Raw genomic sequence first — 27,874 nt, forward strand, 5'->3', positions numbered from 1 at the left:
CGATGTTTCTGACTGTGAGTAACCGCAGATTGGGTGTGAGTTCTGAGCAGCTCTGCATCTTGTGGGTTACACCCCAACTGCAGGTATCTTAACTACTTTCTAACACAGTAAACACCCTGTCGAACTTTCACTTGGGTGTTAAGTAGCCGTGCCTAAACTTACTTTCAAACACAATTTCGTGACCTTTGCGAGCATCCAGTAAGTAGAATCCACACAGGCTACAGTCAGTTCAACTTCTTATCTTGGATTTAAGCCTGCTTCACTTTTCAGCCAGATGAACTGTGAGGTCAACGGAGCTCTTGGACGCGGCGCTGACCCCATTCCCTTTTCTACATTCTCACAGAACTTCATCCAAAATGTTTCTGACTGAAATACCATACGGAGTACATTCAGGACACTAGTCCTCATACAAAAACACTGTGTGGTCCCATATTTAAGGTTTTATTGACACCTTTTTCAAACAAGCAACTCCCACGGGTTATACTGTATATATTACTAAGCCAATTATCACAGTAAACAAAAGAAGAAGAAGAAGAAGACATGTACTGTATAATGCTGTTAAATTATTTGTCATGTTTCCAAGTCTTTGAGTTGAAACATTTGTTGTATTCATGAGAAAACTGATGGTGACAGGAAACACAGGAAGATGCATATTGAAACCGACAGTTACACAGTGGCTACAAAAACATCATTTTTGTGAAACTGCCTCAGTAGAGAGGATCTGAAGCCACCTACATGCTTGTGCGACCAATCACACAGTGTGTGAGGATGCTATGGTAGCGGCAATCATGTTTTCTCCACTGTGGAAAGAACCATTACTAATAAAGCAGCTTTATGTGGGACATCAGTGGTCTAGTAGCACCACTGGTGTTGACATAATGCAGAGAGTGTGGGCTGCTTTAGTATCAAAGAGCTCCAGACTATTATGTTTCGCTCAGTGCTGTAAACACTTGGAGACAGTGTGTGTGGAGGAACGCAGTGATCTAGTCCCAGCGGCATCGCAGCTGCTAAGAGGGTGTAGGCCTCTCTCTCATCAAACTGTGGTAACTACATAACAATGTCTCCAAGGCTCCATTCCAAACACTTCTTTGTTTAATGCCAGTGCTTTGTTTTATAAGACACTGGAGAGAGACAAGAATAAGCATCACTCATATTGATCGATGAATACAGTAAATACAAAGGAATCTGTAGTAGAAGAGCTGCTGAAGGGACACTAGTGATTCCTGATTGTCTTTACAACTTTTACAGACTTTTTTGCAGTCAGACCATAGACTGTATATAAGAAGTGGACGTAGTCACCGTGACGGCACCCATTTGTTTGTGGACTACGATTTAGAAGCCTCAAGTCAGGCATTTTGTCCGTCGCCATCTTGGTTTTTTGGAACCAGAAGTGAAACGAGAGTGTGGAGTTAAGTACAACTGAACGCTGACATTTTCAGCCGACCAAAATGTTACAATTAACTTTCATGAACTGAAAACACACTGTGAAAGGGTTAAAGTTGTAAGACGAAAACACGGACAACTCCCAAACAGGACAACGGTGTGGTAGCGACCTGTCAATCACAAGGTAGCCACGCCCTAAAGCATCCCCTGCTTTATGGTCTATTTGACTCTAAATGGGACCATCATTTACTAAATGAACATCATGCTGTATTGAAGAAGACTTGAAACTAGTGATTGAGACCATAAACTCATGTTTACAATGTTTACTGAGGTAATAAATCAAGTGAGAAGTAGGCTCATTTTCTCATAGACTTCTCTACAATCAGACTTCTTTTTACAACCAGAGGAGTCGCCCCCTGCCGGCTGTTAGAGAGAATGCAAGTTTAAGGCACTTCAGCATTGGCTTCACTTTTCAGACCCGGAGGTTGCTGCCTGAGCCTACCATTACAGAGCATGGCCTCACTATGGGCATGAGTTGTGAGCATTTTAAAGTCCCAGTGAAACGGTAGCAAGAGCATCTTTAGCTTCTGTACTGTGAGTATCCCTCAGTGAAACGGGATGTTTGAGAGGTGTACAGTTACAAGAGGGATTTAAATTAAATCCTTCGCAGCTGAATGTAGCGCAACACGGGGCAACAGAGGACTGTGGCTCCACACACACACCTCTGTTGTCGCTAAAAGTTGCAGATTGATTGATGGATAGATGTCATGATATTATTGGTTGGAACTAGCTTACGTAAGCACATGTCATATTTTGTTTTAAAAGAAGAAAAGTTGATTGGATTTTGATATAAAAATACGAAGAAATTTGTAAACTTCTTCACATCTTTTGTTAAATAGCTGCACAATATGACTGGGGATGTGATCTTGAAGGGTTAAAAATGCATATTTTGTATTACATAAATAAAAAAATTGAGAAAAATCTGAAAAAATAAACATAATTTTGTGCGACGGATCTTATTCCTGTAATTGATTATCTAGTAGAGCAACTGGATACCATCTGCTTTTAACAACACAAATAGGTCCTCCACACCCTTGTGGTTCTTCCTTATCCATGTTCTGTGATTTAATTTAGTATGTCTGACAATAAAAAACAAGATTTACATCTCAGCTTGTTCGTCAAGGAACACACTATAAAGCTCAGGATTTATTTCCATTGTGGTCCTTGATGGCTCCATGATTGGCTTCTATTGATGTGGGCAATTCACAAATGACACCCCGTTTAATAGCAGATTCATTTTACCGACGACCAAGTTGCTCTGTTGCCACTCCAAACCAAGATTGACTCCAAGGGGAACAATGGCTGGTTTAATGGGGAGAACTGGGGCAAACCCATAACGTTTCACTTTGGATCTGATGTAAAGAAAAGAGTGGGTAATGAGAACAAACATTACATAACTGACATAACTGTGTCAGGTGAGTTAAAACCCACAGCATCATTAGTATCATGTTTCCAGCATCTCAAACACTTCTGGGAAAACAAAGTTGCAGTCAGTTCAGTGGCTTTCTCCGCTGATACAAACTGTTTATCACCGTGGAATGAATATTTCAGATGGCACATAAATATTTTCACAAGAAAGACTTTGCTGCTTGTGTTTACCACACCCCTCTCTTTACACTTGCTCTCATTTATGCTCTCCTCCCTGTTTGTTTTTCCCTCACTTTCTATTTCTCCTCTTTTCCTCCCCTTCATTCCTATCCAATCCTCGCTGCACTCTCTACTTATTCAGACCACACCACTCGAACCTTCGTGTAATTACCAAGAATGACATATCATTATGAAATGAGCCTTTCAGAGAGGATTGTTGCCAACTTCTATAAATTGTAACATGTGTCTTGAGTGTTGACTGCAAATATGTGACAAACAGTGAAACATGCTGTGTAATAAATGGGTCAACGCTCCACGACTCCACTGAAGATGATTAAGAAAGCGCAGGGGAGAAGTACGTGGAAAGTGAGGGGGAGTAAAGGAAATAGAGAGCAGACTTCCTTCAAGCTGTTTGACTGTGTGTGTGATCCATTGTGTAAGTGTACATCGGTTTCCTACCTTCAGTCTCAGTGTGTGTGGCTTCAGGTGAGTGGTTGACCTGGCCCCAATCCGCCGCGCTATAGATCTGCACCACCAGGAGCCGCTTAAGCGACACCAGGTCGGCATCTTTGAGCCCCGTCTCCAACTGGCGAACAATGCCCCGCCCTGGCTGGCTGGTCACCACGGTAACCTGTAAATAGAGCAAGAGGAAATGGAAAAATGCCTCAGCAAATCTCACCTTGCACAGCAGCTGGATTCTTGCAGGATCACATATCAAACGAAAATCCATCTTGTCAGGCTTCAAGTAATGCGTTTGTGTCCGGCATGCCAGAGCACGGACCAATCAGCGTCCTGTGTGGAGCTACTGGCAGCTACGGACGCGGCTTAGGTGTGTGTGACGCGACTGTTCGTTCTTAACAACAATGGCGACCTCTGAAGAGGTTAACGTAGCTGCAATAAAATCAGTTATATCAAAACTGGAGAGTATTTCTTCATTGAAAGAAGAGCAAAGAACGACACTGAAGGCTTTTCTCGATGGAAAAGATGTTTTCTCTCTTCTCCCTACTGACTTCGGCAAGAGTTTGATTGACAGATGGTTCATCCAATCACCTGCCAGTATTTCTTTTGAAAGTTCCTGCCCTTTTCCAAACAGTTTCCAAAGACAGCTTCTCAGATGGTTCTGTGAAACAAACTGTCTTGAATGAAAAGGACATCAACTCAAATAAGAAATATGTAACGGTGACAACCCTAAACAGAAATAGAATTACATTGTATATTTCATCACTTCTCGCCCGTCTCTCTGACAGTAAGCTTTTCACCCCAGTGTGGCCGTTCAAAACAACTATAACACTTTTGCCTTCATATGTGGTTGTGCAAACGTCTTTTGAAACATACCATATATGATTTCAGGGACCAAGGCTGCATTTTTTGAACAACTGCTTTATGTCAGAAAATGTGGTAAATTTAAAGGGCCTCTCAACTCCCATCTTATTGAAGAGGAGGAAAAATAGCACAACTACATAGTGTAACCGACACTGTTGCTCCTTCCTAACCGCAATGAATAAACATCAATCAGTTTTAAATTTACAATTATTAAGCCACATAGCTGTTCCTCCCACAACTCGTTCCCAAAAGCTCCCTTCTGAATGTTTATAGCCGGCGGCGTTATGAAAAGATCAAGTTTGTGTTTCAAGTTGTCATATCTTCAGAAGAACAGGCCACAACATCACCGCAGCAAAGCATTCTTTGGCTCTGACTGTTGTGTTTCTGTTGTACTTCGGGGACGCGACATACAGTAAATTACTGTTACTAAATTAATCACATGATGTCAGAACCGCTGTCGTAGACTTAGTAAAGCAAACTTCCACCCTAACTGAAAAGTGGCTATGTTATAATGACACAACTCTAAACGACATCTTCCTGAGAAAAAAAACAGCTTGCCCTGGGATCTGTCATTTTAATGTTCCCTGTAACTGTGCTATCATTATCTCACACGTCATGGCATCGAGAATGAACAAAATTGCTGGTTATGCACTGTAAAATGTTTTTTACTAATCCATTATTGCTTTAATAATGAAGATTTCTGCAGTAGATTTTCTCAAAATAAGTCCTCACAATGTGTGATGATGAAAAGAGATGAAATTCGTTTTTTGTGGCACATTTACATGCCTAATGGGGGGAGCACTGATAAACTAATGTTAGGCTGATGTTGAGCACCCTGCTGAATCGCATTAACAGCAGCAGTAAATGATAATATAATGGGATTATTGATGGATTCTGCTCTGTGCTTCCTGCTGAAGATAAGAGGAAGACACGCACACATGAATGCTAGAAACGTATATATGAATGAAGACACGCATTGTAAGTGGATCAGCAACACACATACGCAGGCTATGTCTCTGCTTAGTGTCTCTCTGTCCCCTAATGGTGCTATTCATATCTGCTGCTGTCGGAAACAGTGGGTCTTAGTGTAATCATCTGTCCGGAGCTTCCTAATAAAGCTGGCTGGATTTGAGAAATCCTCGTCAACAACAACCCAGAGCCTTGTATCCAGAGGACACGCCGTTCAAATTGAACTAGAAAGACAGAGATTGGCTCGTTTCTCAGTTGTCTCCCCTGATGACCAAACAAATGAGATGCTTTCAGCTAATATTCCTTTTCCCCTAAAACTCTCATTTGCTGACATCTTAAATTCTGTATTGGTGTCTCAAGTTTTGAGCCTGGTACAGAACATTAGCCCAAAGCTGGCTTTGAATTACATAACATAGAAATGAATAGTTCCACTAAATGTGACAGCTATGACCTTTTATTGATGTCAACGATTCCATCCACTTTAATCATAATGAAGCCATGTAACAGACGAGTGGAAACAAATTAGACATGGAAACAAGTTTAATATTGACTGTAAAAAAGTGGGTGCAACTCAAAAAGGAAATGTGGTTTAGATACTTTTAAATGTGATAGCTGATTGGAGTGGATATTCTAGCAGGAAGGCACTGAACATTTGTACAACTCTTCCTAGACAGATGGCTCTGCAGCAGAGGAATCAAGCCCGTTTGCTGGATTTGAAATGTACATGAGCTGGTTCTAACTGTCTGATATAAGATGTGAAGAGTTCTCAGCCACCAAAGTGTCCTGTTGACAGATAATTTTTTTTTTAAGCTTTTAAAAAATGCAAATTACATTTCTAATTCAATATGTTTTCGCAGCTGCTAAATACACTGAATTGGACGTGAAGAGACCTCATTTAACAGATATAAGTGGAGCCTTTTTCCCTACATTAGCATGAAGTACAAAGCGTGAATATCAAAGGGGTCTATTCAGTCTGAGCTAGTCTGCAGCTGAAGAGACGTTCCTTCATAATGGATCTGGAGAGACAGGAACAGACAAATATTTAGTGGAAATGACTTCCCACAATAACACTGTGCAAAAGATGAAGACTTATTTTGTCCTAGAGAATGCAATCCCTCTACAGTTTTAATAGGAAGAAGAGGGGATGTAGCTCAGTGGTAGAACGCATGCTTCGCATGTATGAGGTCCTGGGTTCAATCCCCAGCATCTCCACTTCTTGTGACAAATCACAATTTAATTTAACCCAATTGTTTGAGAAGAGAAACAGAAAAATATGTAAATGAAAACAACTAAATTGTGCATTTACACAGTATTGATAGCTGAGATTCAGCAAAGTAATGAAGCTGTTTACATCCTCATCTTTACCAGTTTACGCTCACGCTTTTGTTTTTTGCCAACTGATATTGGATGAGAAAGAAGAGCTTTAGCTTGTTTTCCTGTTTTCAGGATGTTTGATTGAGGATGGAAATGTTTATAAAACATGAGAGGGGATGTAGCTCAGTGATAGAGCGCATGCTTCGCATGTATGAGGTCCTGGGTTCAATCCCCAGCATCTCCACTTCTTGTGGCACTATGCAACAAAGTGCAGTCATCATTGTTAAAGAACTGCATCACTTATAAATTTGAAGCTTTGTCATAACAAACCAACACTACTTCGCATGTATGAGGACCTGGGTTCAATCCCCAGCATCTCCACCACCGGCACCATGGGATCAGAGGTTGATCATTGTTAAAGCATTGCATCACTCATAAATGTGAAGCTTAGTCACAGTAACATGAAACTAAATTCTAAGCCAGATATACATAAATCAATTCTTCAAAACCAGCTATCCTGTTGTGGACGTGGTCCAAACTTCTGTTGTAGACACTGAGGTGAATGTAACAGCTTTGCAAGGGGATGTAGCTCAGTGGTAGAGCGCATGCTTAGCATGTATGAGGTCCTGGGTTCAATTCCCAGCATCTCCACTCCTATACAACAAAGGGCAGTGATCATTGTTTAAGCACTGCATCACTTGAGTTTGAACTGTTGTGACATTAACACTACACTACTTTAAGCCAGATAAACATAAATTAAGCTTGGAAGGAGTGTTGAGAGGGGATGTAGCTCAGTGGTAGAGTGCATGCTTCGCATGTATGAGGTCCTGGGTTCAATCCCCAGCATCTCCACTTCTTACGGCCATTGTGGAAGCGGTACTTAAACACAGCACCACACAAAGGAATGCTTTGACATTAAATGAACAGACCTTGAGTCACACTGAGTGAATGGCATTTGCTCTCAGCAAAGCCTCCTAGAACACGTCACCAAATTAGATTTAGTTTGGAGTATCATGCCACTTTATGATAGGCTAACTTTTGCAGCCATTTGGAGATAATTTTAGAAAGCCCATTAGAATGATGCCTCAGTGTCATAGCAGCTAACAGACCAATACCAACGTTGTGTACAATGTGTGATTTAAAATATATTGTTTTATTGTTGTGTATATAGAGGGTTTATCTACGCTCACCTCCACAGACATATTGTTGCTGGCCTGGCTGCTGATATGTCTGATGTACTGTTTAAACTGCTGCAGACTGTCCAGCACCGCCTGACGCAACAGCTCGCCTCCTCTGGCTGCTCCTCTGATGCACCCTTCACCTGGAATACTCCTCAGCTCCTCCACACAGGAACGCAGCCTGGCCAGGTTACCACGAACCTGCTGCAAATAGAGAGGGACCGAAGAAAAAAGGGATAAAAGGGAGAAATGAGGTGGGTGACAGAAAGCAACAAAGGGAAGGGAGGGTGAGAAACACTTTGCCTTCATCTATCTTACCACGAATGGCAGTAGACATTCCTGCTGCCTGCTGATGGCGTACAGGCTGAGTAGTGGTATCCTACAGGGTCCATCCAGACTACAGGCCAGGGACAGGAAGTTCTCCAGAGCATCACAGAGCACCGTGCAGGTCTCTGACCACCAGGGCGGCAGCGCCTCCACGATCAGGACCCTGGCTGGTTGTCGCGGAAACGAGGAGGACCAGTAAGCCAAGTTCCCAGAGTTGGAGGAACCCGCTGGTCTCTTTCTGTTGTCCATGGACATCTTAAAAGCAACATACGCAAAAAATATTACAGTGTTCAATATCAAATGATGATTAGATTGGCTTTTACATGTCATGTTTTGTGCTGAAATTGATACCAGGTCTGAATTTTGTAGGCTTCAAATACATGCGCAAATAACTAAAAACCTGAGTAAGCAAGCAAATCTAGGAGACCAACCGGAGGAAACCCAGTAATCACCAAAATGACCAAAAAAACAGAACAAACCATTTCCCTGTAGTGATAATCAGCCCATGCAGTCAACAACATTAAAGCACATTAGCTGCAGTCATTATCATGAGCAGTAAGCACCACTGTAAATAGAACACGAATAAATGGGCTATGAAGAAAATGGGAAATTATGTAAGAATCTAGGTTATAAATGCTTCTGTTTTCACACAACTCAGGGGCTTTTCCTCACTTCTGAGGAGGCTAATGTGAAAAAAGTGACTTCTAAAAGTAGGTTCTGTGCAATAATGACTGAAAGGCAGCTGAAAATTAGACTTTGAGAGTACGTTTGGAGGCCAGAAAGTTCTAGTGGAACTGTACCATGAGGCATATGCGAAGAAGACAACATATTTTGCCGCCCTGGGTTGCAAATTCCCCCTCAAGTGGTCAAGTTCCCTAAGAGTTTATTATGTATTATCCTCACTTTAGGGCGAATGAATGTTGATTGTTAACTTGTTCATCGTTTACAGCCATCTGAACTTTTAAGGACATTGCAGCTAAATGCTAAACACTGGCAGTAGTGCTGTCAAAAGTCTCCCACCGTGGTGACGCAAGGATGAGACTATAACAGAAACAGAAACTTGAAGGATTCCTGTGGGAGAAAGGGGTCATTACTGAAGCAAGACGGGCAGAATGGAGCATCTACAGAGCACTGGAGATAGTGTTTTTATCAATGTTAACACTAAGGCTGCAACAAGCTATTTAAAGCTAAACTATTCACATCTGTAGCTCAGGGAATGAGCAGCACTTAACACAAATCTAAATTTAGTTCTCAATTCCATTTAAAAAACCCACTAAGCTTTTTATAGACACACAAGGCTTTGATAAGCCCTAAACCTAATCCATATGTATCAGGAAAGAAAAACAACACATTTTCTCCCTTTTTACAGCTTTACAAGCATCCTCAGATGGAAATGTGAGTGGTTGTCAAAAGGCAAGAGTCAGTCATGCAACATGGAGGATGTGGCCAGAGAGGGACGGAGAGGGAAAAAAACCCTCACGCTTCACAGAGTCAATCGCACCATCTGAAACCCTGTCATTAAGGGATGGATGTCTGTGTGAATCTCCCTTTCTGTGTCTGTTCACCATTATCATCATTACTGAAGGGAAACCCCTTTATTTAGCAACATCAATGACCCCCTATTGTGACACACATCAGTACAATTAGTCACTTCATTTCCACACCTCAGTGAGCGAGAACCCACTGAACCGCAGAGAGGGAAACAGTTGAGATAGGAAATAAAGGCAACAGATTACACTACAATTACCACAAACATACAAATTTTGGAGGCTTTTTGTCATTTCACAAGTTGTGCTGAGGACCAATTGATAAAAAGCAGGCCAGTATACTAACTACACTATGATAAACTGATTAAGTAATTAGTCGATCGACAAAAAATAAATTTAATACACGAATTGTTTGGGGCATTTTTAAATCAGAAATGCCAAACATTCACTGAGGATTTGCTGTTTCAATTATTTTTATATCACTGCAACTTGAATATCTTTTGGTTTAGGACTGTGTGTTAGACAAAATATGTAATTTGAAGATGTTGCATTGGTCTCTGGGAAATAATGATCTGCATCTTTCATTATTTTTTTTTGTTGACATTTTATAGAATAAATTATAGAAAATAACAAAAACAGATTAATTGTAATGAAAATAATCACTACTTGCAGTCCAGTTCAAGATGGTTAAGTCTAACCATCTTGAAGCATATTACCGTAGATCTCTAATCCAATACCTAAACATAACTAACTATTTGTGTATTTATTCCTAGCTCAACTGCTTTACAACAGTTGGCTGGAAGTAACTGGGCTGGAAATAGCATAAATACAATGAATCAGCCTTTGTCCAAGGTTTGGGTACTGCATTTCTAAGGACTTACAGAGGTTAATTTTGTTTACAAGGTCCCTTTCGTATTTGAGTGTTATGTCCAGCCCTGCTCCTTAGGTTATGCTTTTCTTTGTTTCATGTAATTTATTCAGTTTCCTGTTTTATTTTGAAATGTTATTTTTATTTTCACCTTATTTTCGTCCCTCGTTATTCTCCCCCTCTCCTGAGTATTTAGTGTGTGTGTTTTCCTCGCTCTGTGCCAGTTTGTCTTGGTACCCTGTGTCTAGTGTTCCAGCCTTGTTTTCCTTGTGTCTAGTGTTACCTGTTTACCTGACCTTGTCTTTGTCATCTCCCTGTCACGGATCTGTTTGCCGTTTCTCTGACTGACCACCTGTGTACCGAACCCTTTTTGGCAAGTAAAGACTTTGACTTTTTTACCCAGATCCTGTTTTTGAGTCGTGCATTTGAGTCCTTTGCCTGCGGTCTCACCAGTCAATACATTGAGTGACGAATGAATTTAAAGGAGGATGGAATATTTCAACTTTCTGTCATCATGTTGCTGTAAATCTGCCACTGGGCCTGCCTTACATCATTTGTCTGACACAGGGTTTAAACACACACATACACACACACACAAACACACACAAACGGTTGAACCAGCCTGCTGATGCCCACAATCTGTGAACCAGACTGAGGCAGCAACAGCATCGTACCAGATTTAAACTCAAACTATAGGCAGAAATAACATGTCCTATGGAAAACACCTGGAGGCTTGCTCTTATCAGAGCAAAAGCCATTGACAGAACTAATCCCCTCCGATCAAAAGCTGAGCTCTGAGCGCTCTTAAATCCACTGTCCTGAAACCCTGCTCTGTTCTGATCTTCACACAGAAGGGCTATTTTATCGGTAATAAAGGGCATATTGTGTGAAAGTGTGTGTGCCGTTTGATCTTCCGCCTGTCTCATCTTTCTCTGACTCACTTCTCCTCTTCTAAGCCAAATTCTGTCCTCACCACCCAGATCACACGTTTCACCCTCGCACCTTTGATCTTGCATCATCTCTTAGACCTCTAAACATAAATAAAACCCAATCAGATTCAGTCCAGTACCTAAATAATATAGCTTTTGTTTGCCACATCTGTGACAAGTGGAATTTCTATCACATGAACAATATTACCAAAACCGGTGATTTTTCTAAATTTCCCTGTATTACACAACACTACATCACAGTAAAGCGTGTGTATATGTGATGAGCTATGCTGGCCATATGTATAAGCATTAAAATGAAGCTCTATAAAAGCTGACAAGGTGTAAATGGTAAATGGACTTGCATTTATACAGCGCTTTTCTAGTCTTCCAAACACTCAAAGCGCCAACTTTGCCCATCAGGATCTAATCTAAATACTCATTCACACATCAGGAGCGATTTGGGGTTAAGTGTCTTGCTCAAGGACACATTGACATCTGCATCTGGGGATCAAACCAACGACCTTCCGATTGGTGGACGACCTGTTCTACCCTCTGAGCCACAGCCGACAGTGTTTCTAATAAGAAAACAAGCAGAGCAGGAAAAATAACATAGGGGTTATAGCAAAGTGGATGAGGAGCTGTCAGTAATGACTAGTGGCAAGAAACAATTCCATCTTTATGGTAGGTAAAAGCTAAATGTAACATACATACTGTCAGTGCTTGAAGTGGAAAAAAAGTGCCAATACTCCCCTTGTTTACATGTCTGTGTATCGGCCGGTATCAACAATCCCTATCAAATTCCGTATTTCTACAGTGAATAAAAGATACGAGGAGATATTGGGTTTCGGATTTTTGACTTAAAGCTATGCAATTTCACCTCATTTTGGACTGTTATTATCACTATAGATAACGTCCAAAAAGCTTAAAGAGAAAACTAGCTATAGTTGAATTATTACTTTTTATTATTTACACAAATCAGTCTTCATCTGAACATTTAATTCTTCTGGAAATGTTTGCCCTTTAAAAACATATTATACAAATCAAAAGAGCAGATTTAGAAAACTATTAAATAATGTTTCATTAATTATATTTAGTTCACAAATAAAAAAAAAAAATTATATAACCAACAGTTTACTAATTAATTTACAAAAAGGAAGTAAACATTGTGTTGATAAATGAGAGCAGCCTCGTCCAGCCACCAGGTGGCGGTCGAGGCTTCACTGTAGGGGAGATGTACACTTTGGTACAGTCCGGTACAGACCATGGAGACGGCAGAAAGGGTTTAGCAAACATGAGCTAGCTATCTTTTAAAGTTACCTTAGCGATGCGGTTAAGTTTCTCCTCCTCAGCCGGCTTCTGCTGGAAACACGCTAAATATATAAAAGCAGGAAATATTCTTGAAAGTACTCACAGATAGATTTGACCAGCAAAACAACAAACTAACTAAATCAATAGCTAACTAGCTGTGGCTAACTAGCTGTGGCTAACTAGCTGTGGCTAACTAGCTGTGGCTAACTAGCTGTGGCTAACTAGCTGTGGCTAGATAAATAAAGTCACGAGCAGCTTCTTGCCTCGTGCAGTGGCGCCAGGACCGTCATGGAGGCATAAAAGCAAAGATTGTCTATCGGTGAGATGCATCACCCACTACCTTAAAAAAAAACTTTTTTAAACATTCCTTTTATTACTGCTGAATAAAAACACAGAATTGTGTGGTGAATTGTACAGGGTGTGTCCAGAGGGCTGAACTGTTGCTTCAGGCTGACTTGAAGGTAAAATAATATGTTATTATATATGTATATACATTTAAAAATGTTTTTTGAATAACTGAAATGATTAGTCTATTAATCGTTTAGTTGATTGAGAAAATTAATCTGCAACTATTTGATAATTGATTAATCGTTTAAGTCATCTATCAAGCAAAGCTGTCTCACCATTCTCTTGTTCCAGCTTCTCAGATGTGAGTAGGGCGACCAGGTGTCCCACTTTATGAGTGACTGCACAGCATTTTTATCCCTTGTCCCACATCCCACATATTGAGACGATGTCCCACATTTTCATCGGCTCTAGTTTTCAAAAGTCAAACCACTGAAGGAAATAGGCTTTTTTTTTTTAAATCTGGCTATTATCCTATTGGCTGTGAAGTAGCAGGGAAGGCTGTCATCACAGGGCTGTCTGTGTTTGATGTCAAACTGTGCAAACGTGGGTCAAGTGCAGGTTAAGATTTCACCGTCTTTGCTACGCTACGCCCAACGGAGAAAAAATTGCAGCTGCAACAAAGACTGTGAAACTACTAAGCCGGTGGAAGGCGATTCTCCAAGTTTTTTGTGAAATTTGCCAGTTATTTGTCAATTTCACACGGGGGGGGAGGGGGATACGACATGAAGCAACACAGTTCATGTGAGTCTCACAAGAAACGTGTTGCTCAAAAAGAGATGTGCCGATGCATTCAGGCAAAGCATAGAGGGCAGAATAGAAATGTTTATTATTTAAGTTAGATAGATATTATATCAAACTTGTAGTCTACCTCTCAGCCTTTGTAACGTGTCCCACACAAACATACTCTTTGTCATTTGTTGGGATCTGGTCCCCTATAGATGTGAGATTGTGCTGCTTTTCCTTGTCTAGTACTTTACTTGACTTGAACCTCTTTGCCCCAATTAAGAGCTGAGGGCGTCCACCAAAGCTCGACATCTCGCTCTTTCCTGTTCCTGGGATTTTGCTTCCTGCCAGCTACTTCAATTTTCTCCAAGTCCCGAAGCGTGGAACGCCTCCAGGTATTTTTTTGGCCTACCCTGTTTCCTCTTTCCCTGTGGGTTGTAGTCTAGAACTGATGTTATTTGTGTCCTTCCCAAGGGTGTGACCTATCCATTTCCACTGTCTTCTTTAGACTGGTCGCTGTCTTCCTCGTTGGTAACCGTCCACAGTTCCTCATTCGTGGTTCTGTTGGGCCACCATTAGGATGTAGCATAAGTTTTTTTTTTACACCTCTATCTTGCTTGTGAGTGTTGGTGGTTTTTCATGTCTCAGAACCATAGAGCTGGACAGTCTTCATGTTGGTATTGGTGCGGTTGGAGAGATGGTTGGATAACCTTGGCTGTAGTCTCTGCTGTGCTTTATCAATGCGTAGCTGTTGCTCCCTGGGTAGTGAAATGTTCCACACCCTCTTGTCTTGTACAGTAAACTTAATATCTTTTGGGTTTTGACTGTTGCTAAGCAATTTGAAGACATCACCTTGGCCTCTAAAACTTGTGGTGGACATTTTTCACTATTTTCTGACACCTATTTTATAGACATAGATAGAGCTGTCTTGAATACCATTTTTTGGGCTTCGAAGCTTCGGTTAAACAACAGAGATATCCGTCTGAGAATAACTAGTAATGTGTGATTATTCCTTATTTCATGGACTATTTGGGGATTTAAACATTATTATTACATACTTACAAACAAAAAAACAAAGCATTTGAATACTAATTTGGAGGTCAATTACCATGGCAATGGTCGAAGCTTCCAAGCATTCGGGTCAGCCCTAGACATAGAAATGAGCAATCAATTGTATGACGAGGTAACTGAGCAATGCATACTTAAATAATCATTCACAAAAAAACAGTTTTTAAACAAACACATAAAACAAACTCCCACCACTAGTACGGCTTCTCTCTTGATCTCTTTTGAAATTCCAGATACGTTTTTAGAAGTGTGTAACTTCACTTTAAAACTTTTGGCATCTTGTCCTGTCCTCCTTCCATGTATTTATTTTCCATTCATCATTTTTAGATGAATAGAGAGAAAGATGAATGAGAGGCCAGGAGCCCAGGGACAGAACGGAGGAGTGATATGGAAATTTGTTCCTGATGGCCGGTCTGCTCGGTTCAAGTGCTTTTTGGTAGTCAGTGCGGGTGTGTCGGTGTATTGGTGTGTGAGATGTACCATGGAGGTACAATCAAGATGGGGGAAAAATACAATATCCGATTTTTTGGTGAATATGTGTGTGTGTGTGTGTGTGAAGAGGTTTTGTAAAATGCTGTGGTCTATGTAAGAGGCTTTGATGAACGCTGGGTTGTGAAATCACATTTTTTCTCTCTCTCTCTCTCTCTCTCTCTCTCTCTCTCTCTCTCTCTCTCTCTCTCTCTGACTCACACACGTTACTTTGTCATGAGATTGACAAGAAGAAATGTGAAACATGCACGTCTGCTTATGGAAGATAAGATGAGGTGTGTGTGTGTTTATGTGAGATAGAAAAAATAAATAACTTCTGCCAACTCTCTGTACCTGGCGAAACCATTTCCAGATGAATTTGTGCCCAGTGGAAGTCCTGAGTTGAAAGCACAGCCTGTACGTGTGTGTCACCAGATGATCGGTGCTTAATGTTGGGGCGGTGGGGAGGCAAGTTTTCTTCCCCAAATCAGATTCTGAAGGGCACTGGCAATCTTGCCTCCTCCCTGGTTATCACGCCGGTTCATCACGTCCACACACACCTGCTCCCTCTCTCCCTCTTTCTTTCGTTCACTCTCCTCTCGACATCCCACCTGCCTGTCAGTGCTCGAAGCTCCAGTACCATCTGTAACGTATATATGCTGTGCATAAGATTAACACTGGAATGCATAGATTTCACTACAAGGATCTTCTGCTGAGACGGATGTTGAGCTTTTCAGTCTCGAATACGAAGGCCCATGTAAAGGGATTAGGTGCACCGATATGATTGGAGCTTAATCGCTCTTATGCACTCAGACACACACTTGCAAACGGGCACACACACACGTAATAAAATACGCACATGCTTCCTGATTTAGTTGTGATGAACACAACATACTTCTAGGTCAATAGGAGCTTTGCGACAGCGCTTCTAATCCGTTATGCCTTTTTGATTTACTCAGGGGGATTGTGGGAAAGTTTGCCCAGTAGTTTCACTACTTATTTTGCACACTAGTTGCTTTTTTTTCAGTCCAGTTGCCCCGTTTTGACTTTTACTTTTGGGCTCGGTTTTACTCGCTGTGTGATTTGGGTTAAATGAATGTTAAGTCGGTTGTGTTAAGTTGTTTGCTGCCTTGAGAAATGTTCAGTTTAATTCCCTCAGATGGGAACAGGAGCATGAAATTAGAAAATCCCCCTCAGTACATCCTAGCTGTTTTAGTTGAAGAGGGTCAGATGGAAGCAGATACCAGACAGACATTTGTTTCACAACTTTTTCTTTAATGAGCTGACAACGGAGCTGGGTCCAATCTCATTAGTTTTTGTGCTACTTACTTATACTGCATCATTATTCAGGTCATTTACTCATTAATCCCCATCCCTAATACATACCTGTATTTATATGTATCTTACAAACAATATGTAGGAAAAGAATAGTTTTGTGTTTTTAGTCCATACAAAACAAAGTGTTAAAAGCTGTCTTATACATATTTTTTTGCTAAAACAACAGACAGAGCACATATACAGAAATACATGACAGGGCCAGGCTAGCTGTTTACCCTTGTTTCTAGTCTTTGTGCTAAGCTAAGCTGAGCGGCTGTTGGCATTAGCTTCATATTTACCGTACAAACATGATAATCCTCTAACAACTTTTTGCAAGAATCCAAATAAGAGTATATCCCAAAATGTTGAATCATAGAAATAGAACAGGAGTAGAATGGACATTCCAATTCCAACCAACGTGGCAGGATGGTCAGAGCGGCGGCCATTTTTATGTGAACTGTTGCCATTGCGACCGTTGTAGCGGGCTAACTTCTGTATACACTAAACCGACTTAACGGCAAGTCGCGGACTCACTGAGGTGAGCTTTTGCAGTAACGACTCGAACGAGCAGTGGAGTAAGTAAGTCACGTTATGAAGCAGAGAGAGCCAGAGAGGTCATGTAGGGCGGCACAATCAATCTAATATTAATCACGATCACATTTTTGGCTTCCCACAATTAAATGAACATGATTGACTACGATATTGATGTTTGAAATGCGTGCTCTGCTCATAGAAAACTCCGCTGCACATCAAATCAAGCATATTGATGGATATATATTTTTGACTCAAAACGAAAATGCACTGAATTCAGGTGAAGAACCTTATTATAAGTCTTATTTTAATGCAAAGATATGTACATTAGCAGGAATGTAGCACAACACTGAAGTGAAAGCAATCTGTTTATTTAATGTGAAAGTGCAATACAAATATTTTGTCCCTAAAATCAGTGATTATCATTCTGGCCGTAATCGTGCAGCCCTTAGGTCATGTGTTGTCACCGTAACAACTAACAACAATCACTATTTTCTTTCGTACTGGTCAAATGACGACGGAAAACAATTCAATGTCCATTCTACTCTTATTCTATTGTGTCAAACTATTCCTTCAATAAAAGTAATGTGTTCAGGGTTGCCTTTTAGTGTTACATATGTTTAGAAAAAAAAGAATACCCACATCCCGTCTGGTTATTACATGTTGACTGTCTGTGACCATTATGTCTGTGCAGGAAGTCAGTGCAACACCAAAGGGCCTGTTTCAGCATGTTAGCTAGGTCATGCAATGTTGCAATGCTTTTTGTAACAAGCTGGTTTAGAAGTAAACACGGATTGTGAAAATTGCTTGTTCACAGTATTGGCACAGCACACCTCTCACGCATCCGTCGGCCAGACTTCCACTGAACTACTGCAGGTATCTGCCTGCTTGGTTCTGTAGACAGGGGCAATAAAATCTCACAGCACGGGTTCAGAGATTGGTTGTTCTTGTTATGTTGAAACTAGATTTCATTCCTCAAGGACAAGAAAGACAGGAGAGGGAAGTGTTCGCTATTCTGAATCATGTCGTGGAGCAGGTACAGCAGCTCTGATGACTGAGAATATGAAGACGTCTGCCAGAAATGCACAGCAGGGAGCGTTGTATTGCCTCTTTAAAGTATCTAAATTCTACCTGGCATGTAAAACGCAAGTGTAAACATGCCAAAAATGGGATTAACCTAAACCACCGGAAGGCATTTACCCTCAGGAGAAAATGCTCTGTCTCTTCTATCTGAACTGGAACGCCTTCTTTGAATTCGTTACATTCAAGTGCACATATTTGAGTTTTTAAATTATATATTATCAGTACCGGCAGCTCTGAGGAGCATCACTTTACGAACAATTTAATCAGAGACCATCGTTGCTATCTCCATAGCAAATTATTTTCATGAAATTACAATTTTCCAAGCTTTTCTACCTGGTGGCAGCTGTGAGCCCTCAGGGCAGCAGGAGCTTTAGTTTCAACCTTTTTATGGAGGCGTGCGTACTGAGAAATGAAAATGTGTGATGTGTCAATCTGCTGGGGCTCAGAAGTACAAATGGGGACAAGCCACGCTGCTCTATTATCCACATGAGACCCATTTCAGAGCCAATCCTCTTGTTACAGAGGATCTGTTTGGGTCGTAATGTAGTGATGAGTATTATGGGAATTGTGGCTTTAGGACATTTGTGTGTGTGTGTGTGTGTGTGTGTTTTGGGCTTAGCAATGGTAGCACTAATACTTAAAGTATTTCTACTAATCTGGGTGGGAAAATGACTTCATTGGAATGTTTTTTTAGCCAAGTGTGTGTGTTGTGTATGCTTGTGTACACGTGAAGTATGGCTTTGTATGTCAGAGCACAAAGCCAAACCTGTTTACTGTGGTTTTTGTGTTTCCTGCTACTACAGAGTAGAGGTACCTTGATGGGAGCGCTTTACAGTAAAATGATGGGTGCAGACCCTTTGTGACTTAATGGTCTGATGGGGAGTTCTGCTTTCTGTGACATTGACTATGTCTTCTTTAACAAAGCAAGCATCAGCATCAGATAACGCAGTCTTTATAGCCAAAAGTATGACCTGTTTCATAAATGTAATAGTGGGAGGGAAGTGATGTTCGGCTCGGATGATTCTCAGACAACAGGAAGATCCATTTCTTTCCTGATCTATGGTTCATGTAGACCGTATTTGTTCATTAGAGGTCATTGATGTCTTTCTGAAAACACAACTTGTTGTAGTGTCTTTCAGCTAATTGTTTTGTTTTTCCAGACAATACCGTTTTGGTTCACTCTCAACTTCCAACAGGTAGCTGTTTTCGACAAAAAATGCTCAGATAAATCCACCGTACACGGCCTGCTCAACACCAAACGACAGACCGACAACGTTAGCGACCAGCTGGTGAACATAGTGCAACGTTAGCACTTAGCAGCTAAAGAGTCATATACAGTATTTCCCTCCATAGGAGGTGGAGACCAAAAACAGAGCTAAAAGTAGAATGAATATTGAACTCAACATTCATCAGCTGACCGGAAACACAACTCCAAATACTAATACTGACTGCTAATGCATGAATGCAAATGATGCTTCATAGCTGCTGGATGTGGAAATAATAGGCCTGTCAAAGTTAACGTGATAATAACGTGTTAATGTTATGATAATCACATGCAGTTTGGGGCAAGTCATAGTCAAGTCAGCACACTGACACTGACAGCTGTTGTTGCCTGTTGGGCTGCAGTTTGCCATGTTATGATCTGAGCATATTGTTTTATGCTAAATGCAGTACCTGTGAGGGTTTCTGGACAATATTTATCATTGATTTGTGTTGTTAATTGATTTCCAATAATAAATATAAACATACATTTGCATAAAGCAGCATATTTGCCCACTCCCACGTTGATAAGAGTATTAAATACATGACAAATCTCCCTTTAAGGTACATTTTGAACAGATAAAAAATGTGCAATTAATTTGTGTAATTAATCGCAAATAATCATGGACAATCATGCGATTAATGGCGATTCAATATTTTAATGGATTGACAGCCCTGGTAAATATGCAAATGTGTGCTAACAAGTTGTGTTTACAACTTGTTTATGCAGCCAAAAAAATCAGTTAATGCAGGTTTTATGGCGGTTTATTTAGCTCTTTCTTTCTTTCTTTCTTTCTTGGCTGGTGAAAGACATCTGCAAGAAGAATTAATTCTGTAGCTCTCCGTCTAGCTAATTCAGTGTGTAACTGATACCATTCAAGTCCCGCTAAATGCGATCAGCCATTACATATCCAGTGGCAATCTAATTTGTCATTGAAAGCCTGGGGACACTTCCCTCTCTAATGAGATGATGGATGGAGAGTTTGAGCTGGTCTGCTGCCAGAGAGACTTTTTTTTTAGAGAAGGAAGGGGATGTAAATGTTGAGGCCACTTCCTTATATTTACTCAAAATTAGAAACTGATACTAACGGGCTGATTCTCTCCCAGCCTGTACCGCATCACCACAACACCCTCAAAATGGTCTGTTTCCAGTGTCATCTTATCTCAGCTGGTGTTTCTTCTTAGCTCACAACTCATTCCAAGGGGCTTTGCGTCGGGTGCGTGAGAACATAGCAGAGGAAACAGATTGTCTACCAAACAACAGCGGCTCCTGATGATCTTGTGACTGCAGCCTCATCAATAAGTCAGTGTTCATAATGTACCACATGAACAGGAGTGATGCTCTCTGGGGAAAAAACTTCCGGAGGGAGTCCTCGTGAACATGCATGACTCATCTCGGACCGAACGTCAACATCTCCGGGGCTAATGCTGCGAGTTATAGATGATGTTATTCTGGTCAGGTCAGGTCCTGTATGTCTCATGATCTTATTAATTAGTTTATGATATCCCTATGACTTATTGTGTCACCATTATATAACCAGACTGGTGATGTGGGGCCTTTTAAGCTTGAAGATCCCATGGAATTACTTCAGTCCTCAGTACACCTCATTCAGCGCAATACATGAAATAGACGTCAGTATTTACAATGATTTTACTAGGTGGCAAAAAAAGAAGCTTAAAAGTGAATGGTCTTTACTTACTAAACTAACTTACTTTACTGAGATGCAAGATTTTTCAGGAGCGTTGCAGACAGACATTATGAGAAAAATTCGTTTTTTTTAGGACTGTCGCATGATTGTCCATAGCTAATCACGATTAATCGCAAATTAATTGCACATTTTTTATCTGTTCAAAGTGTACCTTAAAGGGAGATTTGTCAAGTATTTAATACTCTTATCAATATGAGAGTGGGCAAATATGCTGCTTTATGCAAATGTATGAATATATTTGTTATTGGAAATCAATTAACAACACAAAACAATGACAGATATTGTCCAGAAACCCTCACAGGTACTGCATTTAGCATAAAACATATGCTCAAATCATAACATGGCAAACTGCAGCCCAACAGGCAACAACAGCTGTCAGTGTGTCAGTGTGCTGACTTGACTATGACTTGCCCCAAACTGCATGTGATTATCATAAAGTGGGCATGTGTGTAAAGGGGAGACTCGTGGGTACCCATAGAACCCATTTACATTCACATATCTGGAGGTCAGAGGTCAAGGGACCCCTTTGAAAATGGCCATGACAGTTATTCCTCGCCAAAATTTTGTGCAAGTTTGTAGCGTTATTTAACCTCCCTCGCAACCAGCTAGTATGACATGATTGGTACCAATGGATTCCTTAGGTTTTCGAGTTTGATATGATATCAGCTAAAACTGAGCCCGCTACAGTCTTTTTTTAAGAGGTTAATTAAAAATTGCAAGTTGCGTTAATGTGTTAAAGAAATTAGTGGTGTTCAATTATTATTATTATTATCGCAATAACTTTGACAGCCCTAGTTTTTTTGAACATTAAAGCATGTAAACATGTCCTAATGGACACCCAAAATACAAGTATGAACCTGAAAATGTGCCTGATATGTCCCCTTTAATGTTTAGTCTACTTGGTCTAAGTACAAAAACAGGATTACCAACTTTCAGCATTTGTTGAAATGAGCCCAAACAGGGGCTCATGATTTTAAAGATCCCCTCCATCCGCTCATACTCTTACGTTGTTGATGCAGACAAAAGTGGACATTGGTCTTCTTTGTGTCCTCGTGCCATATGTGATGGAAGCACTTCCTGCTTATCTCTGCTGAGGGACAATATAGAGAGTATGGCTCCGTACAGTAACAGTTACAGCGCTGCGTGGCCTCATCGGATCTGCCGACGTGTCACGTGACTCTCCAACAATCCACTCTGTTGTTGCTCTCCGTTCCCATGACTCTTCTATCCCACATTCAGAAAAAAAGACACAAGATGATAGATTGTGCCAGCTGTGGTGGTCTGACATGCTAATGGCTTGTATACATTTCCTTTTTAAAGGGGCAGAAGTTGCAGCAGAAGTAGATTTCAGTGTGACAGTGTCATTGCTTGCTCTCTCTCGTTCATGTGTGTGTGTGAGGTGAAGGGGTTGACACCGGAGCCGAGTGCATCATGGTAACGACGTCGCCGCTGTCTCTCTTTGTTTCCATGAGCTCGCCGTCTTCCCCAGGGCCTCTGGTGTAATGATCAGGTCGCTCTCATATAGACCGTAGTGTCCTGCGGGGGGTCCGTATTAACATATTCATGAATCTTTGGTTTTCCTGTTGAAAACGATTTTAAGATTCATGTCGTGTGTGTTTTTGCATAATGTGCGACACCGCCAACCAACACCTGATGAGCTCATAAACTCTGCATCTTAAATTACACTAATGAATAATAACAGTGTCTCCCATGTGCAGTTTAGGTTTCTTGACTGCGGGGCAATGAGCTGATATATTGTACATGTATTGTAAAATGTCGGCGCACTACTCATGGGAGCCAAAATGTTTTCTTTTGTTCCCGTTTTGCTGATAGATGTGGATTTTCCAACGCCTCCAGTTCACAATATTTGGACCTGATGTTAAGGTGACACAGCTTTGCAGCAGAATAAAAGTGGTGTGTTCATTAGATCCATTTAAAAACAGCAGATGTTTTTGAGATGAACATGAGCGGCTGCTAACTTCAGAGGGAGCTCAGGTACAGCTAATTGGAGAGAGGCCGTATCCACCCGTGCAAACAGTGTTCCAAGCTGATCATCACAGAGGAGGCTGCGCTGAATGACAAGAGCCTTGTCTATTACATTTGCGGGCGGGTTGGAGATTCGTGCGTAACGAAAGAAATCACTTCCAAGCGGTGGTAAATATATCAGGTACCTTTCAGGCATTCTCATGAATATGTAAAAATAAAAATTAATACATAACGTCTTTTTTTGCGCCTTTCAGAGGTTTCAAAACATATAAAGCTTGTTATAAACTTTAGAAAAGATAAAGACTGACAAGCTGCCGTAGCAGAAACCACATGCAACATGCTCACACAGGATGGTTTTGGTTCCCAGCTGTGCTTTGAAAAGTGAATATGTAATTTGTGGGAGGTGATCCTTCTGTCATAGGAAGATTAGGTGAAGCAACAGAACTCGAATTTAAAATGTCAAGGTGTTGCTTTAACCTGCCTCCAGGTTTACGTAGCATCCCTAAAATGACTTCTGCAGCTGAGAATTCTTCACGGTCGATTTATGTTTTGGAGGCAGAGTACCATGTTTTCCTCTTTCCGTCCTCCAGCTACCTGTTTGAAATGTTCAAAAAATTGCTTCATCATTAAATGAATGTGTGAGTGATGATCTTATCAAACTAAAATGCCCACATTTACATGGCTGTTTCATCACATTCATTCATCTGCTGAAAATAGTTTGTCTTTGCTCACCTTAAATCTGAAAAAACAAACTCATACAAACATGATTATTCAAGTATTTTATGTAGTGTTTTAAAATGTCTGGAGGGGATCTTTAAAATCATTTACTGGAGTTGTAGGTTGATCACAATCATCTTTAAAGGGACAGTTCACCCCCAAATCAAAAATAGATATGTTCCCTCTTACCTGTAGTATATACTGTAGATTGTTTTGGTGTGAGTTGCAGAGTGTTGGACATATCCGCCATAGAGACTTGATGGCACTCATCTTTTGATGCTCAAAGCGCCAAAAAAATACATTTGAAAAACTCAATAGCAGTCTGTCTCTTTCCAGAAATCATGACCCGGTTACTCAAGATAATCCACAGACCTTGTTGTGAGCAGTTTCATCTAGGAACTACTTTCTTTTTACCAAACTACACCGCCAACTGTATCACCGCGCAGAAGGAAGCGTACATCCACTTATGGACGAGATGCTCGTGCTCACTTGTTGGTGGGTATAGTTCGGTAGAAAGAAGATAGTTCCTACTGTACATGAAGCTGCTCACAACAAAGTGTGGAGATTATCTTGAGTAACTGGGTCATGATTTTTGGAAAGAGACATTCCTGTTGAGTTTTTCAAATGTATTTTTTTGGCGCTTTGAGCGCCATGAGCTATGTGGCATTTAGTTCCATTATATTGGAGAGCAGACAGACATCTCTACAGCGGATATCTCCAACCAGCCCAGTCTCACGGCAAAGCGTGTAATAGACCCGCCTGTCCACTGGAAGAAAGCGTCAGTGTCATGTTTTGTGTCGCAGACAATATTACATGCATGCATGAAGGATGACGTTTGTCACGTGTTGTGTAGTGACAGAAGTCGCACTTCAGAGCTAGATATGTTGGATATAAAGTGAGAAAGACCACTTAGGGTGGGTGTGGAGGTGGATGGGTCCAACAAACACAGGACTTACAAGCAGAAGACAGGTGTTTGAGACTGGTGTTTTGGTTTTGCAAGTTACGTTACTGACATTTGTCACGTGTTCTGTAGTGAGTTTTTTTCCGTACTGATGTTATGTTGTTTCTTTACGTGTTTTATTCAGTTTACATACTTATTTTAAGCCCAACCATGACGTTTTCCCTTAACCTAACTAAGTGGTTTTGATGCCTAATCCTAAGTGAGTGTTTTTTTGCAGACTGCTGGTACTGCACGTTAATACAGTCGTGTAATATTAACGTCTCTGATAGGCAAAACATGACACTGACACGCTATCCTCTGGTGGACGAGCGAGTCTATGACACGCTTTGGCGTGATAGCGGGTTGCTCCAACACTCTGCAACTCACACCAAAACAATCTATATTAATAACTAGCACTACGGGTAACCCTGTATATCCATACACTACCACAATACATGCTAATACACAGGAAGAAGTCAATTAAAATGAAATTTGACATGGTTCTTTTTTCACGATCTTGTAAGAGTGACATGCTTCGCTTCACTTCACATAATTGCACCTTTATTGTTACCTAATTGTCACCACAATGACATAATAAATGCTTGAATATGTTAAGTGTGTATAAAAACTGAAGAGCCAGAAACCAAAGACACAAAGACAGGAGACTAATAGGCGTCAATGGTGCAAGTTTTTAGGCACCTTCAGCCGCCTTCTAAAGAGTGAAAGCTGCAGCTGTTGGACCGCGTTGGATGCTTTTGTAATAATCTCCGTTCTCCCTTTTCTTCCTCTGCACCACCACCACCCCTTCTCCTCTCTTTTCATCCATTCTTTTCATCTTTCTTTCTCATCTTTTCATATCTCCCTGCTATACATTTACATTTTGGGTGTTAACCTCTTACCCATAGTGACTTACAATGAGTAAGGACGTGGGGGTAAAGGGATCATTACCCATTCCTCCGCTTGTCCCTTGATCCTTCCATCCGACCCGGCTTTCTTTATTTCCACCCCCGTCCTCTGCTCCTTCCCTTCACTCTTAAGTGCTCTTGTGAATCAAGGTGCTCTGACAATTGCTCTGGAATGACAGTTCTTCACCCTAATCCCCAGACCTGTTGTCATGGAAATCGGGCTCTCCAAACGGCACTATTCACATGAAACATGAATGATGAATTTGAGTTTTTGTGTGTGCCACTGTATGAGTGTGTGTGTGTGTGTGTGTGTGTGTGTGTGTGTGTGTGTGAGGGGGCCAACAGCCGGATTTCAGCAGTTAATCACTCTTTCTGTCATTTCCTCTGTCAAGAGGAAAAAGGAGAAAAAGATGTGTTGAATGGAGAAAGGAAGGTAGAAAATGTGCACAGTGGTTAATTTCTCAAGGCAGGATTGCATTGAATGCATTCGCTGACAGGGCTGGTGAGTTAGCCTAATTGCTTTGAGTTAAAAACTGCTCAATCCAAAGAGAAAAAGTGGGCTAGGCGCTTAGCCATCTGAAAATAGATGGAGCTGAATGCCTTCGTCTCTTTGGTACTGATGCGAATTGGCCAGTTTTAATAACCCAGCTAGGACTGACATATGGAGAGGGAGTGTGGAGAGATAAGGACCGTCTCTACTGATTTAGTCTCTCTGAATTCTCCAGACTGCACTCATCACTCAGTAGTTTGTGTAGCAGGGACAGTTTTGTGTTTTAGTAGTACTTTCCCCCACTTCTAAACATTCATTAGTATGTTATATTGATTTTGTAGGTCATTTTATTTAGCTCTTATTGATTTTTTCTGCTTGGCATCATTTTTCCTATGTGACATTGAGCACAGTTAAGCCTTCGCTAAGCCCCGCCCCCCGCTGTTACACCGTCAAGCTGTCAGAGCTACCATGAAGCCCACTCTGTCACTACTCCCTGCATAAATATCAAGCTAATTTTTAGAAAAGCGATTTCAGAGAGAAGCAGACAGAAGGGTCTACAATATGCATTTGGAGGATATATCAGGATGTCAAACTGATTCAGCAGCGAAAACAGGTTAAAAAGATAAAGATGGAAGCTAAAGCCGACAGATCACAGTGTTAAAGTGAACCACCATCACCTGGCGATCGAGACAGAAGATAATGATATTAAGGAACAACACTGTTCCTGTAAATCCGGGTAGGTCTTTATTCACTGTTACAATTATTACAAAGCAAAAGCAGCATGTGTATACATTCAGTATACCATCAGTAGATAGCATAGTTAAAGCGAGTTAATGATGTGCCGTCGTACTCTGCTAATGTTAGCTCTGCAGGTTTTTACTTCGAAAAGTAATATTGTAGAAACATATATATCTCCTTCCAATCCTCCTGGTCAAAGCTGGCCAATGCTACGTTATGATTGGCCAGTCTGCGTTCAAGGGGCGGGACTTAGTGAAGGGTCAATGAGAGAAAAACTAAATGTTCTCTCCTGATTATAAGTCTTATTCACCTTCAGGACTTGGTTATGGTCAGGAAAGATTGCGGTATTGGGTAAATAGTGAAAAAGACAAAAGAGAATGGAAACATGAGACATTTTAATATTTAACTAATAGTATCTTCTTTCACTAACCTTAACCATTTATTGCCTAAACTTACATACAAAATCTCCATATGCAAACCATCCACCCCAACCAGCTCCTCAGGACCTGTGCAGGGTATAAAGACGTCGCCATTCCTGCACTAGAACAGACATCAATATAATTTGTAGGGGACGTCTTTTCCATCTGATCTCCAGTAGTGGAAGAACAGAGCAACCAGCTATTTTTCTCACTAACTTTCAAGTTACTTAAAACCAAAGGTGCACCTACAGACAGTCATCAGACACTGTACAAGATGCTTATATGCCCCAGTATGCAGCTTTCTTTTGGAATATCCCAGCTAGCACAATACAATTCTACAAAACAGCTAGGATAAGGGTTTTAATTCATAAATAATTAAAACAGAATACTACAAAAACCTGATCACAACTGGGAAACTGTTGTTAACGTGCCATATCCA

General features: G+C 40.9%; 2 protein-coding genes and 4 non-coding genes across 8 annotated transcripts in view; 5 read left to right on the forward strand and 1 right to left on the reverse strand.

Moving 5' to 3' along the window:
- Positions 1-13,400, reverse strand: part of LOC119481539 (meiosis 1 associated protein) — a 47,328-nt gene extending 33,928 nt beyond the window's left edge. For both annotated transcript variants that reach the window (XM_037758609.1, XM_037758608.1), the window contains exons 1-4: positions 13,357-13,400; positions 8,133-8,396; positions 7,827-8,018; positions 3,490-3,661 (exon numbers count right to left, since the gene is read on the reverse strand). In XM_037758609.1, the coding sequence (XP_037614537.1) occupies positions 3,490-3,661; positions 7,827-8,018; positions 8,133-8,396; positions 13,357-13,359 (631 nt within the window). In that variant the 5' untranslated portion in view covers positions 13,360-13,400. The remainder of the gene's footprint in view (positions 1-3,489; positions 3,662-7,826; positions 8,019-8,132; positions 8,397-13,356) is intronic.
- trnaa-cgc lies at positions 6,463-6,534 on the forward strand. Its single transcript has one exon. It is a non-coding gene; the product is annotated as a tRNA-Ala (tRNA).
- On the forward strand, positions 6,809-6,880 carry trnaa-cgc. The gene has a single exon. It is a non-coding gene; the product is annotated as a tRNA-Ala (tRNA).
- Positions 7,216-7,287, forward strand: trnaa-agc. Its single transcript has one exon. It is a non-coding gene; the product is annotated as a tRNA-Ala (tRNA).
- On the forward strand, positions 7,417-7,488 carry trnaa-cgc. The gene has a single exon. It is a non-coding gene; the product is annotated as a tRNA-Ala (tRNA).
- Positions 13,056-27,874, forward strand: part of sema4f (sema domain, immunoglobulin domain (Ig), transmembrane domain (TM) and short cytoplasmic domain, (semaphorin) 4F) — a 128,354-nt gene continuing 113,535 nt past the window's right edge. Inside the window, exons 1-2 of one of the 2 annotated variants that reach the window (XM_037758606.1) lie at positions 13,056-13,194; positions 14,088-14,199. The gene's annotated coding sequence lies outside the window, so the exon portion shown is untranslated. Of the gene's footprint in view, positions 13,195-13,637; positions 13,823-14,087; positions 14,200-27,874 lie in introns of those variants that run through there. The other variant, XM_037758607.1, reaches the window with a different exon arrangement.

Source organism: Sebastes umbrosus, chromosome 22 (assembly GCF_015220745.1).
Source record: "Sebastes umbrosus isolate fSebUmb1 chromosome 22, fSebUmb1.pri, whole genome shotgun sequence".
Classification (NCBI taxonomy): Eukaryota; Metazoa; Chordata; class Actinopteri; order Perciformes; family Sebastidae; genus Sebastes; species Sebastes umbrosus.